This window comes from Rattus norvegicus, chromosome 2, assembly GCF_036323735.1.
Source record: "Rattus norvegicus strain BN/NHsdMcwi chromosome 2, GRCr8, whole genome shotgun sequence".
Taxonomy (NCBI): Eukaryota; Metazoa; Chordata; class Mammalia; order Rodentia; family Muridae; genus Rattus; species Rattus norvegicus.
Genome location: NC_086020.1, coordinates 117843298 through 117856573, shown reverse-complemented (window position 1 = coordinate 117856573; position 13276 = coordinate 117843298). Strand labels below are relative to the sequence as shown.

The window sequence follows — 13276 nt, the reverse complement described above, 5'->3', positions numbered from 1 at the left end:
CAGACAGACAGACAGGTAGATGTCTATATATGATGATGATGATGATGATGAAGATAGATAGATAGATGATAGAGATAGATAGACAGATAGATAGATAGATAGATAGATAGATAGATAGATAGATAGATAGAGATATGTACATAAAAATACACTTATCCATATGTGTGTTTACAGATATAACATTAGTAAGATATTTCTGCTTTATGGAATAGATTGAAGACACAAAACAACACACTGAAGAATACATTCAAGACAACATAAAGAAAAGCAAGATTGAAGACACTGAGAAATTTGATGTTATTTCCTAGAAGATCACACAGGGCTCTTTGACAATGACTTCTGAGCCAATGATTAAAAAGAGAAAGAGAAATAGAGCTATACAGATATCTGCAAGAAGATCCATGTAGTAGCACATGGCTTAGAATGTCACAAAGGTGGAGGCCAGTATGCTTCAGCCAGCTGAGCAAAGCAGAAAGCAGGATGTAAGAGGAGATGATGTCATAGAATACTGTACCTGCTGGCTCTGATTTCACTGTCATGAGAAAAGAATCATTGTGGCTTCTGGGGAGAAGTTTGTAGAAAGAAAAGAGCTGGAAACAGGAAGACAAGGGCAGAGGTTATTTCATAGCCAGGCAGTGAGATGAGAGAGCGTGTTGAAAGATAGATAGGAGCTCCAGTACTTTACAGCAAGGTTGGAAGAATTTGCAGAACATGAGAAAGAAGGGAACCAAGGATAACCAAATGCTTCAGGCCTTACCTAGAAGAATGGGATGGCCATTTAACTTTGAAGAAAGTTGCATAGGAAAAAGGAAAGAAAAGTCTAGTTTGGAGGTTTGAGTTAGGGGTTGAGCTGTGTATCAACCATCTGAGAGGAAATGTCAAGTATGTAAGTTAGCTTCAAGTTCAGAAGCAAGAAAAATTTGAAGACAAAAATAGCCTCAACAGGAGAACACATGGAACCGGGAAGAGGATAAGGTAAGGAGGAGGGTAAGTGGAGTCATGGACACCAATGAAGCCCCTAGATGATGAAGATCAGCCTCAGGCTATGCCATTGGGAGAGCCTACCCTAGGCTCAGATTAAGGGGATATGAAGAAGGCAGTAGTGAATATCTGTATCTGCCAGGAGGTTGAGTATGATGGGGACTGAGAACTGTTCACATATAGTGACATAATGGGTAATTACGACCTTGATAAAAGCAGTTTTGATATTGCATGATGAACAGGAGCCAAATAAATTAGATTAGCCAGAAAAGTATGGTGGTATTAGAAGGTGAACAATACCATATATGGTTTAGAACAGTGGGAATGAGCCACATGGGAAGAACAAGTCCATCACTCAAAAGACCTGGAACAGTCCAGGGACAGAGTATGTGTGAAGAAGAGAGCAAAAGCTTCCAGGCACGAATGCAAACGGGAGAAAATATATGAGTACAGGAATATATGGGGAGTTCTTTTAGGTTTCCTGTTAGCCTACTATATTCAAAAGTGAAGTGATCAGTTGAGTGTAAGGAGAAAGAGATTTTCTGGGTTAGTACAGCAAGATGGTGGATTGGTGAAGGGAATGTAGCAGGGTTTACTGGGAAACTCCAGTGAATGTCCTAGTCAGAATATATGGTCCAGAGTTTGAGATGACACCAACAATGTCTCCCAGGTGTGATAACACTAGAAAGCTGGATCTAACCTGCATTACAGAGAATAGGGGCATTCCATCCATATGGAGTCACCGTAACCATAATCATATTTATCATAAATCATTCTTTATCTGTGATGTACATAACGCCAGGTTTAGCACTTAGAAATCATCTGCAATCTCTGTAACTGGCTCTCTTTAACATTATTATTAATTACCTATGTGAGTGAATGTTTTGCCCGAATGTATATGGATGGGGCCTTGGATCCTTGGAAACTAGAGTTATACACAGATGTGAGTTGTCATGTGAGTGCTGAGAATTAAACATTGGTCCTGTGGAAGAGTAGCCAGTGCTCTTAACCACTGAGCCATCTCTCTGGCCCCACAATGGTCTCTTAACGATAGGCATTGTTATCTCCATTTCACAGGCAAAGAAAGGAAGAAAGGTCTTCATTCAGTGCAGTTCAGTGACTTACAATAGCTGCATCTGTCTAGCATGCATAATGGCTGCAAAATATCAGTGAGACATTTTGCACACCTTAAATTGGTAATAATGACAGCAGTATTATTCATGTTGGCTTCTCAACCATGTACATTAGAAATAGAACAGGGGGAAAGGGACACATGACTGCCAGAGTCTGCTATGAAAATATTCTCCCACAGACACACACACGCATGCACACACACACACACACACACACACACACACACACACACACACACACACACACTGAACGACAATCAATATTAGAGAAGCCAGGACTTGCTAATCAAACACTTAAGGAAATTTTTCTGTTGATATAAACCCTTGAGAGAGTGCAGAGCCAGTAACGTGTTGCTTGTTTGATCCAAGCGTAAAGAACACGTTTAGAGCTGTGAAAGCCTTGGATCCTTCTCTAACCTCAAAGATTTTACAACTATTTCTCTTGCTGACTGCAGGGATGATTTTTTCCTTTGGGGCTCAAGATTCTCTGCTGCAAGCCTAAGAAGAAACAGCTCAGTAGGATTTGACAGAGCAACTGTAAGAGCACTGCTCCCTGGTGTTACATGGAGCCCGGGACCTACGCTGTTCTTCATAGTAGACCAAAAGTCCTCTTCATTAAGTGCCACTTCCAGAAACCACGCTGTGTCCTTGAGTTAACTCAAGAAAGAGAAGTACTTAGTTATCCATAAATGATGGGGAAGAGAAGCGCTGTCTAGCATGGCTGTAGCCAGGAAACAGAGGAGAATAGCCACGGCAGCAGCAGCATCTGACCTGCAACTCTTCTTCTTCCTACGTCGTGAGTCCCATGCTGTCAAGTTCAAGCCATCGGTAGGTTTCACTGCCAAGCATGACCCGTTTTCACAGTTAGGAACCTATGAGTGCTCATGGGACAAAGTGCTTTTAATTACTCCAGAAGCCTGAAGAATGGTTAGGAAAATCACAAGAAGGAGTAGGAGGACAAAGACAAGGATGAGGAAGAAGAGGACATCCAGGTGAGGAGGAAGCATGAAAGGATTTCCTACTATTCCAGACAAGAAATTAGCAGTGCACCATGCTACGAAGGCCAGATAGGAAAACCACACCTGTGTGGCACCTAGAGAAGAGGCAGGGATGGGGACAGAGCTCTAGAGTCTGACTTCTTTCTGAGCTCAGCAGTCCTGCTATACTTAAAATATTCAGGTCTGTTCCTTTCAGATAATGTCAACATGAATCAATGCCCTTATGATTTATAACCTAGAGTCACTGAGTTCTGTCTTTGCCTTGCCATGCCACAAAGATGCGAAACTGTATGAATGTTTGACATGCACGTGTAAGGGAACTATGACCAGGTACTCATTTAATGACTTACGATTCTTTTTCTCAGACCCCATTTCATATACTCATGTTTTAACCGTAGTAAATTGTTTTCTAAAATAGTCTTCCCATCTCTATTTTACAAATATGTCTACTTCCCTCCATTACCCACAAAAGTCACTGAAATTAAATTCAAAGCCCCTATCAATCTCTCATTTTTATGTCCCTGATGATAAAACTTAACGACAAACTTCATTTCACAAAATTTGAAAACACAATATAATAGCTGATATAAACTCACAATATCAGAGAGATAGGACTTGGGGCATTCCAGGAGTACTGAAATTCCAAAATAAATTTAAATGTTCTCTCTCTCTCTCTCTCTCTCTCTCTCTCTCTCTCTCTCTCTCTCTCTCACACACACACACACACACACACACACACACACACACACACACACACACACAACATCTCTCATTATCTTCAGTATATTAAAAAATAGCAAATTTTCAGTTAACAAGAGTCTATATTTTGTTGCTTAAAATAAGCTATATTCTCAGCCCATCAAACCCTTCAAACAATTTCATCAAATGCCATCAAAATACTCTTCATCAGCTTTGCAACAAGCGCGAAGAATTTTGGCATGGCATGAAGCTTGTAAAATACCAATTACTTAATTATTAAACTCTTAATGACCTCATTAGCATGCATGCTTGTATGCTGTACAACTGGAAACTGAGCACTAACAAATGCAAAACGCATTTTCTACTTACACTAGAGAAAATGGGTGCTGTAGTGCAAATACAAACTAAAGAGACAGAAAATAAATGTGAATGGAACCTGAGCAGGCACTGGGGGCTCTGGTTGAAGCTGCCACAATCCTGACTGTGTGAACACGCCAGAGGGGTGGGGAATGACAGCAAAGTGCAAGACGGGCCTGGATGGCCGATTGCTGTCTAGGGCAGGTACGGTGAGCCTACTGGGCTCTACCCAGCCTCTCGCCAGGAGTCAGAAGTTTCCTGGCATTTATTTGGAACTTTGACATATTTTTAAAAAATTTATTTTCATAATGAATTTTGATGTTGGGTTAATTCCTCCATTTTGTAAGTTATGATAGAGAATATTCATGATGAGAGGGTCAGAGAGCAGATTACACATATACACATATGTACATATATATATACATATATATGTAGAGAGAGAGGGGGGAGAGATGCACACATATACATACACATACACTCAGATTTACATATACATATGCACTATTATAATATACACACTCATATATCCACATACACACACACCAATGTATAAATGCATTCTGGAATTCATTATAAGAGAAATTATTTTTAGGGGTTAGTACTTGGGATTAAACCCGGGACCTTGTGCATGTTAGTCAAACACTCTACCACTGACATACATTCTCAGCCAAAATCACATTTCTCATCCCTGTTTACTGACGTAAGTTTCTATTTTAAAAGATGAAGTATCCCATAAGCAAATTAATAAATTATCATTTTGCTATCATAATTCACTTAAATTGTTCATAGTAGTCCATTATTAAATGTTTCATATAAATATATCAGAAATTTTGTGATTGTTTTTAAAAGTTTTGAGGGCTCCACCATTAAGAGCATAAACTGCTTTTGCAGAAGGCCCAGGTTCAATCCCCATCACCTACCTTGGGCTGTTCACCATTGCCTGTAACGCTGATGTCAGGGCATCCAGCACCCTCATCTGGCAATAAAAGTAGTATTTTTGAGTTTGGAGAGTAGAAATGGAAGGTCCCTGAATTTAAACATGTCAAAACATTTCATTTATTTTGCCAAACAGTCAATTGAAAAGATAGACTGTGTATATATATATACACACACACACACACATATATATATATATTCCCTGCAATGTCAGAGTAAGATTCAACTCCAACCCTTCTCCAAAATGAGCATTATCTTCAAATAAATAGTAAAATATCTCCAATTTGGTGACAGTGACACTTACATTTAAGTACTCATTTCATGTCTTTCATTATTATTTTTGCCTGCCCCCTCCTCTCTGAGACAGTGTCTCATGTATCCCAGCTGACCTCTCACTCACTGTGTAGCAGAAAATGACCCTAAATTCCCATTCTTGTTGCCTCCTTCTCCCAAATGCTGGGATTATGGGTATACACTACCACACTCAGTTCATGAAGTCCCGGTGATGGAACCCAGTGTTTCTAGTACACTGGGCAGGCAGTATACCAATAGACCTTCATCTGTACCCATTTTTGATAACTTATTTACTGATTATTTCTATTGATTGATTCTTTCTAAATGCTATGAATTTCCTGATCATGTACTTATCATGTTGCTATTAGGTTTTTAAAGCTTTTATTTATAAAAGGTATTTGTATAATTTATATAATTCATTGTCATTTATATGAGTTGCTTTTCCTTTGCAAAGTTTGGGGTCTTCCCAAGGTTGAGCTATATCCCCATTTGCTCAACTAAACTGACTCCCTTAGGAGTATTGGATGGTATCAAGTCAGGCCAATCCATCTATAGTAAAGACTATCAAACATTTATCAAACACCTACCAGTCTATAAAAATTATAGTTTTCCTGCTTTCCACTGTGTAGGCGAGCACATCTTCAGCTCTTCTGGGACAGCCTCACTATGCAGGGAGTCTAAAAGGCTGGCCAGCTGGTCCCTTCCTCTCAGAAGCAGTCAGACATTGCAGGTCATCTGAGTTGAGCAAAGAGGTGGTGGAGCAGGTCACATCAGTCCCCTGCTTCATTCAAGCAAGAAATGCATGATGAGTGATTCCCAGTGTCTCCACTGGCTCTCTTCGCTGTCACTTTATAGAGCTGACATTGCAGATGCCTGGGAATCAATTTTCATTAGGTACACTAAAAGGTTTCACTGGTTTTCAGTTCTGAGTTCCTTATTTTGCAAAATGAAGGGACATACACTGTGTGGTCAACATCATTTCCTATGTACTTACTCTTAGAATGTACATTTGGTGCTCTTTAGACAGCTAAGGAGGCTGAGGCTTCAACCCGCATTCACTAAGTAGAAATGTGCTCAGCCCATTGTGCACCTCAGTCCATCGTGCAGCACTGAGGAGACAGCAGTGATGAGGGAATTGTCTGTTTGCTAGGCACTCAGAGCTTTTGTGGAGGAGGAAGATCTGTAGATAAGTAATTAGAAATTCCTTTGGGGTGACACTGATAATCCAGAAAACCACTGTGTGATCACCAACCAACCAGAGTAACAAGAGCTTCATTTGTAGCCGACACAGTGAAGACGAGAAGCAAAGGCACAGATTCCCCAGCCCTGGCACATGGAGAGTTGCAAGAGGAAGGCACCAGAAGCACAGAGCTGGAAGGGCAGGGCCAGCCCGGTAGCTTCAAGCACAGAAAGCTGCCAAGCAACTCCAGAGTTGACTTTTTAAATCTCTTAAAATTGCAAGGTATCTCTTAAAAAGGCTTACTCCTTTGTTGTCGCGCCCACCTCGTCCGGCAAGGAAGACGCAACAGCCTTTACTGCAGGAGACCTTCTTTGTTGATACAGGGAGGCGGCGGCAGCCAGCCCTAAGTGTTACAGCTCCAAGTGTTACAGCTCCAAGTGTTACAGCTTTAAGTGTTACCGCGCCAAGCGGCTTTGCCGCTCGGCTTATATACACAACAGTATGCTAATCTTCTTTCAGGGATTGGTGGGGCACGAGTCACCCCACTGCCATCCCAGCTACTTGTCCTCCAGAGATTGGCGAGGCATGAACTCCCATTTAGCATAGTACCGCCCCAGCCAGACTGACGTCAGGTGCAAAACTCCACGCATGCTCAGTACTGTTGTTAGGAGGGCGCCAGATTCACCTCATTATCATACAGCTGTCGCACCGCTCCCTACATCTCCCCCTTTTTTGTTTAATAAAATGACTGGTCTAGATCTGGGTGTCACGTCAATCTTGTCATTGCTCTTGTCTTAGGTCGTTCCTGACGATGACTCGGCCTTACCCGTCGTTGGGTCACCCTATCGCCACCGGGCCCCGTGTCTTAGGTTGGTCCGAGCTCGAGGAAAGTTGCCCGTCCCTGGATACAATGACCCCACATGACTGTGACAAAAATGATCTAGGGCGAACTCTTAATCTTTCAAAGAGGCCAGCCATACATTGGGAGAAGCACCATTGTCAATGGCAGTCATAGCCTGGTAAACAACCGCTTTGTGTCTGGCATGTTCTCTTTTTAAACGGCCAATAAGCCAGAGACATACTCCGCATCCCAGGAGGACAATAGCTCCCCAGGCAAACATGCCCACCCACTCCTTAAAAAAGGAGAAAGCATTGGTAATCCATGAGGTAAAGTCTTCAATTGTGATGGGGTCCAGCCTAGTGCTGTTGAGGACAGCAATCTGCATCAGCAATTGTCTGGATAGTTGCTCTGCTTTCATGGACCAGTTTCCTTTCAGATAATTTGAGATTTCTTTGCTCTGTTGAGAATGCTGAGAAAAGTTGGCTTGCAAAGGAGTAATGCATAAACCTCTTAGGGAGGAAACGCAAGACAGCTGTGTCATATGATACAGTGCTTCAATTTGTTCTTGAACTAAATCTATCCTTTGATTGGCTAATAGAAGGCCAGATGCCAAATGAGTATTAAATTCTTCTTGTATCTCTAGCGCCATTGCAGTTCTTTCTACAATCTGATTGACAGTCTCAGCCGTCTGTATTTGATTGGTCATAGCAATTGCAGCTGTGGTAGCTGCGGCAGCAGACAGCACGATGGCTGAAATTATGACTGCCGTAATTCCAAAATCTCTTTTGGTTCACAGCAAATTAAGAATAGGAAAACTATCTGGGTTTGCCTCTACTGGGATTGGCACAAAGGAGGGAATCTTAACCATCACTGTGGTGTCGTTGGTGCTATCCCAGCATTCAGCTAAATAGCAGACTACATCAGAGCTATTACAATTTAAAACACCATTGCTGACATTAGTGCTTATCAGAAAGAAAAAGGGTGATCTAACACATACTGAAATACTAGTGGCAGTATTATGTTCCAAGAGGTTATTATATTGAATATTGGTCAACCTGGTATCATTTTTTCTGGTAGCCGAAACATTATACAGCGTGAAGTTCTCACCCATCAACCTAGCAAAGGGGGTCAGGGATGTATATGCCCCTTGCTCATTGGACAGCACCCATTGAAACCAAGGCCAGAGATTATGCTTGCCAGTCTTATTCTCCCCCCAGTCACACTGTACATGGCCAAGAGGAGGGGAAAATTCAAATCCCGGTAGGAATTGTTTTGTTCTATGGAATGGACTCTGACATGGGGTAAAATTAGGTGGAAACTCTTGATGCGGGGGGGGGGGGCAAGCGGGTAAGACTCTACGACGGGTAGAGCTATTCTGTGCATAGTTACCTTGCCCTGGGCGTGATGGAACACTACAATTATGCATCACAATTAGTGTTGTAATGTTCAGATCAGCAGAACTATCGACTGACATGTCCTCGCTGGGTGAAGAGACTCCCTGGGCAATTTGACTCAAAGCAGCCAGGATGATCCCGGTGTTCATTGTGCTGTCACTTATAGGATTCAACCAATTAGCTAACGTGGCTCTACGCAACCAAATACAGGGCAGGGAAGAGTCTTTAATGGTAAAACATAAGGTATGTAACAGAGAAACGTTAGTGGCGGCATACCGTTGGGGCATTTCTCCAGTTGGCACTATACAAGGAACATCACGCAAACAGGAGATAGAGAAAAAGGTTGGTAAAACAGTAGAATTGCTATGGACTGGCATGGGTACTGGCCAGGATCTGGCAATAGCCCACAGGGTGATCGAATTAACCTGTATTATCATTCCCAGTAGCAATAGTAGGGTTCGTAGTCTCATCTTCAGAAGGCAATTTTCGAGTCAAGCGCTCAGGTACCCAAATTGGATTTTCTTGATTCTGCGGAAAAACACAAACAGCTCCCCTAGATCTCAAGATCACGGGATCTGGGCCACACCATTTATCAGTTAAGACATCCTTCCACTTTACTTCTGCATTAGTTATAGGTGTAGTAGCAGCATGGCGATCCGCAGCACAGCGGCCATGCGCATCCAAAACTAAGAAATTTAGAGTAAAAAGAGCTAAAGAAAGTTGTTCTTTTGGTGTTCGGCTGCTGGCAATTCCCTCTTTTTGTTTTTTTATAAGCTCTTTTAAGGTACGATGTACTCTTTCCACAATTCCTTGACCTTGGGGATTGTATGGCAATCCTGTAGTACGTTTGACCTGCATTGTCTGGCAAAATGCCTGAAAGGACTTTGCAGTGTAGGCAGGCCCGTTGTCCGTCTTGAGACTATCAGGCTTTCCCCAGGCTGCCCATGCCTCTAAGCAATGGCTAATGGCATTACGAGCCTTTTCACCAGTCATCAGAGTAGCATGTATAATACCAGAACATGTATCAACAGAAACATGAGCATATTTTAAATTTCCAAATTGAGATATGTGTGTGACATCCATCTGCCAAAGTTTTAGCGGGATCAGACCACCAGGGTTAATCCCTACATGAGGAGGGTGGTGAAATTGAACACAATTCTGGCAACTTAACACCACATCACGAGCTGCAGCTCTAGAGATTTTAAATTTTTGTTGAAGAGTAAAGGCAGGTACATGAAACTTTTGATGAAATTCTCTAGCGAGGTCAACCGGAGCAGCATGAAAAATAAACTCTCTACGAGTACTAGCATCCACCAGGGCGTTATTACTGGTCATGGGACCAGGCAAATTAGTATGGGCTCGAATATGTTGTATGAAAAATTTATTTTTTCTGGCCCAAATCAAATTTTGTAATTCTAAAAGAATTTGACATACAGTACTAGTCGACCGAATTGGCCCTGCAATTTCAAGTGAGCGCACCGCACTAACCACATAAGCAGAGTCAGAAATTAAATTAAAAGAATCATGAAATCTTTTGAAAACTTCCAATACAATTTTACATTCTGTAATTTGGGGGGTACCTGGACTATATTGAATTAATACTGGTTCTTGAGAATCAACCATATAGGCACCTACACCGGTTTTGGAGCCATCTGTATAAATATCTAACGCTCCAGACAAAGGCTCTGAGGCAGTGATCTTAGGAAAGATCACTGGATGTTCAGTAAAAAATTGTAGCAACGGATCCTTAGGATAATGATTGTCAAACTCTCCATCAAAACTACAGCGCAATATGGCCCAATCATCTATCAATGCACACAATGTTTCTACCTGAGTGGCTGTATATGGTATAATAATTTTCTTTGGTGAAATACCAAAATGCTGAATGCAAGATTTAACGCCTAATATAGCTAGCTGTGCAACAGCAGAAGGGTAATATTCAAGGGTTTTATTAGGAGAAATATGGGGATAAATCCAAAGAAGTGGACCTTGTTGCCATAATACTCCTGTAGGTTGACGAAAAGTTCTCAGTATACACAAAAGCAGATCTTCCTCTTCCTTATACCTTTTTAGTATTGCCTTTTCTAGTCTTTCTTCTACTTTCCTCAAGGATAATCGTGCTTCCTTTGTTAAAACACGGGGTGAAGTAAGCTGAGAATCCCCTTTCAGGACCTCATAAAGTGGTTGTAAATCTACATTGGGCATTTTAATATAGGGTCGAATCCTAGTAATTTTTGAAAGTCATTTAATGTTTTTAAATGGTAATTCAATTTTTTGAGGAGAAATGCTATGAGAAGTGATTTTAGTTCCTAAATATTCTCCCATTTGGCCCATTTGAACCTTTTCAGGTGCTATGAACAATTGATTGTTTTCAAGTACCTTAACCACTTTTGTATAGGCTGCTTCTAGGGCGGCTAGTATAAACATTTAGCCAGCCCCCTGGGGAGCTTGTCCAGCCAACTTAGGCTTCTAGCTACAGATGCCGGCTCCAAAAGCCAATTGAAACTTTTTATTTATTTGTTCCTTTCTTGAAAGGAGTTAAAGCTACATCAATGGGTGAATCAACCAGCATTTAAAGTTTTAACCATTTTTTTTCTTTTAAACATGAAACACAAAACATTCAAGCAAGGAGAAGCAAAACCCAGACATAAATTGACATACATCCACAGCTTGGTGCACCAAGGACAAACAACAGACACAGAGGAAAAGAACTAGATGGTGTTCCACCAAAGGGACCCAGACATCCTACCTAAAGAACCCAGAACCAGAAATAAGCACTTCTCCAATAGGAGCCAGCAAGGAGGCAAGACGTCTCCCACCTCCTTCTGTTCCCAGGAGAGCTTCAAAAAACTTAAGCTCATTTCCTTCTTTTGCCAAAGCATCTGTGGAGAGTTCGGGAGGACTGTTTTTCTCAACCCCATTCTCTCTTTTGTCTAGGGTGTAAACTGTCTCTAGTCAGGGTCCAAAGACTAAAAGCATCTATGAGAATCGACTTTGCTTCTCTAGATTTTAACATAACTCTAAAAGAACACATACACAAAAACATTTTACCATTATTACCGTGTCCCCTTTTGACCACTACCATTACCCCAAGTCTTTATCTTTGCACATGCTTTAAATTTCTGTGATACTTCTGAATTCTGCTTACTGGGGCCTTTAAAATCTGTATCTACCACCTGAGTTCCCATTCTAGGGGTCAATATGAGTCGTGGTGGAACTGAGGTGGAGTCTTGTGTTTCTTTTTGTTGCTCTGCGGGAGGCCCGGGACCCGATGGTTCTACCTTTACTTTCACTTACTCTAAGCTGTCAGTGATGCTTTTTAGATTGTCTGACATTTCTAAGGTCAAGGCTTTTAAGGAGGGATATATCTTATCTATTTCCTGGTCCTGATTATCTCCTTTTTTTATCTCTGCCTTCTCTCTGTTCCTTTTGTCTCCTTTTCTTTTCCTTTCTTTCTTTAGGACCTTTTTTCCCTGACATTTCCTTTCAACTTTGAGCTTACGCCGATTAAGGAGCTCCTGGAGAGCTGTCAGGAGTGGGCTGGAATGTGAGCTTCCCATACTCAATGAACTTATTTGCAAGCGGTTTTTTAGCAAGCTGGCCTGTTTGTTTATACCCAACTCCGTAGCCTGGCACCTGTTGGCTACCTCGAGCAAGTGCACTCCCGTCCGGGACAGTGGCAATTCAAAAGAAAGCAAACACACAACACAAAGACGAAAAGAAACAAAATTATAAAACCTGCCCACAAAGGATCAACTTGAAACAACATCGCTGCAGACCGCAGACCTTTTAGCCTCTAACCCAAGGCTCCCATCGTCTCTGCTCACCTCCAGAGAACTTTATGGTCCCTTACCGGGAACTTTTCCGACGTCGCTCCTCCTGAAGCTGAAGAGTTCTGAGATCCACGAGGATGTCCTCGTCCCCGTACGGGCCACCACTTTGTCGCGCCCACCTCGTCCGGCAAGGAAGACGCAACACGGTTGGATTCTTCTCAACAGCCTTTACTGCAGGAGACCTTCTTTGTTGATACAGGGAGGCGGCGGCAGCCAGCCCTAAGTGTTACAGCTCCAAGTGTTACAGCTTTAAGTGTTACCGCGCCAAGCGGCTTTGCCGCTCGGCTTATATACACAACAGTATGCTAATCTTCTTTCAGGGATTGGTGGGGCACGAGTCACCCCACTGCCATCCCAGCTACTTGTCCTCCAGAGATTGGCGAGGCATGAACTCCCATTTAGCATAGTACCGCCCCAGCCAGACTGACGTCAGGTGCAAAACTCCACGCATGCTCAGTACTGTTGTTAGGAGGGCGCCAGATTCACCTCATTATCATACAGCTGTCGCACCGCTCCCTACACTTTGTGATATTTTGGTTTTGTTTTTTGACATGTATGGGTATTTTGTCTGCATGCAGGTCTGTTCACATGCATGTCTGGTGTCCACAGAGGCCAGAAGACATCAGATTC

The 13276-nt window shown here is 42.2% G+C and overlaps 1 protein-coding gene across 3 annotated transcripts in view; it reads right to left on the bottom strand.

The window, feature by feature from the left end:
- LOC120100799 (uncharacterized) overlaps window positions 1-13276 on the bottom strand; it is a 49032-nt gene extending 35756 nt beyond the window's left edge. For 2 of the 3 annotated variants that reach the window (XM_063282705.1, XM_063282706.1), the window contains exons 1-3: window positions 12667-13271; window positions 5986-9341; window positions 5089-5144 (exon numbers count right to left, since the gene is read on the bottom strand). In XM_063282705.1, coding sequence (XP_063138775.1) covers window positions 8210-9283 — 1074 coding nt within the window. In that variant the 5' untranslated portion in view covers window positions 9284-9341; window positions 12667-13271 and the 3' untranslated portion in view covers window positions 5089-5144; window positions 5986-8209. Of the gene's footprint in view, window positions 1-5088; window positions 5145-5985; window positions 9342-12640 lie in introns of all 3 variants that reach the window. The other variant, XM_063282707.1, reaches the window with a different exon arrangement.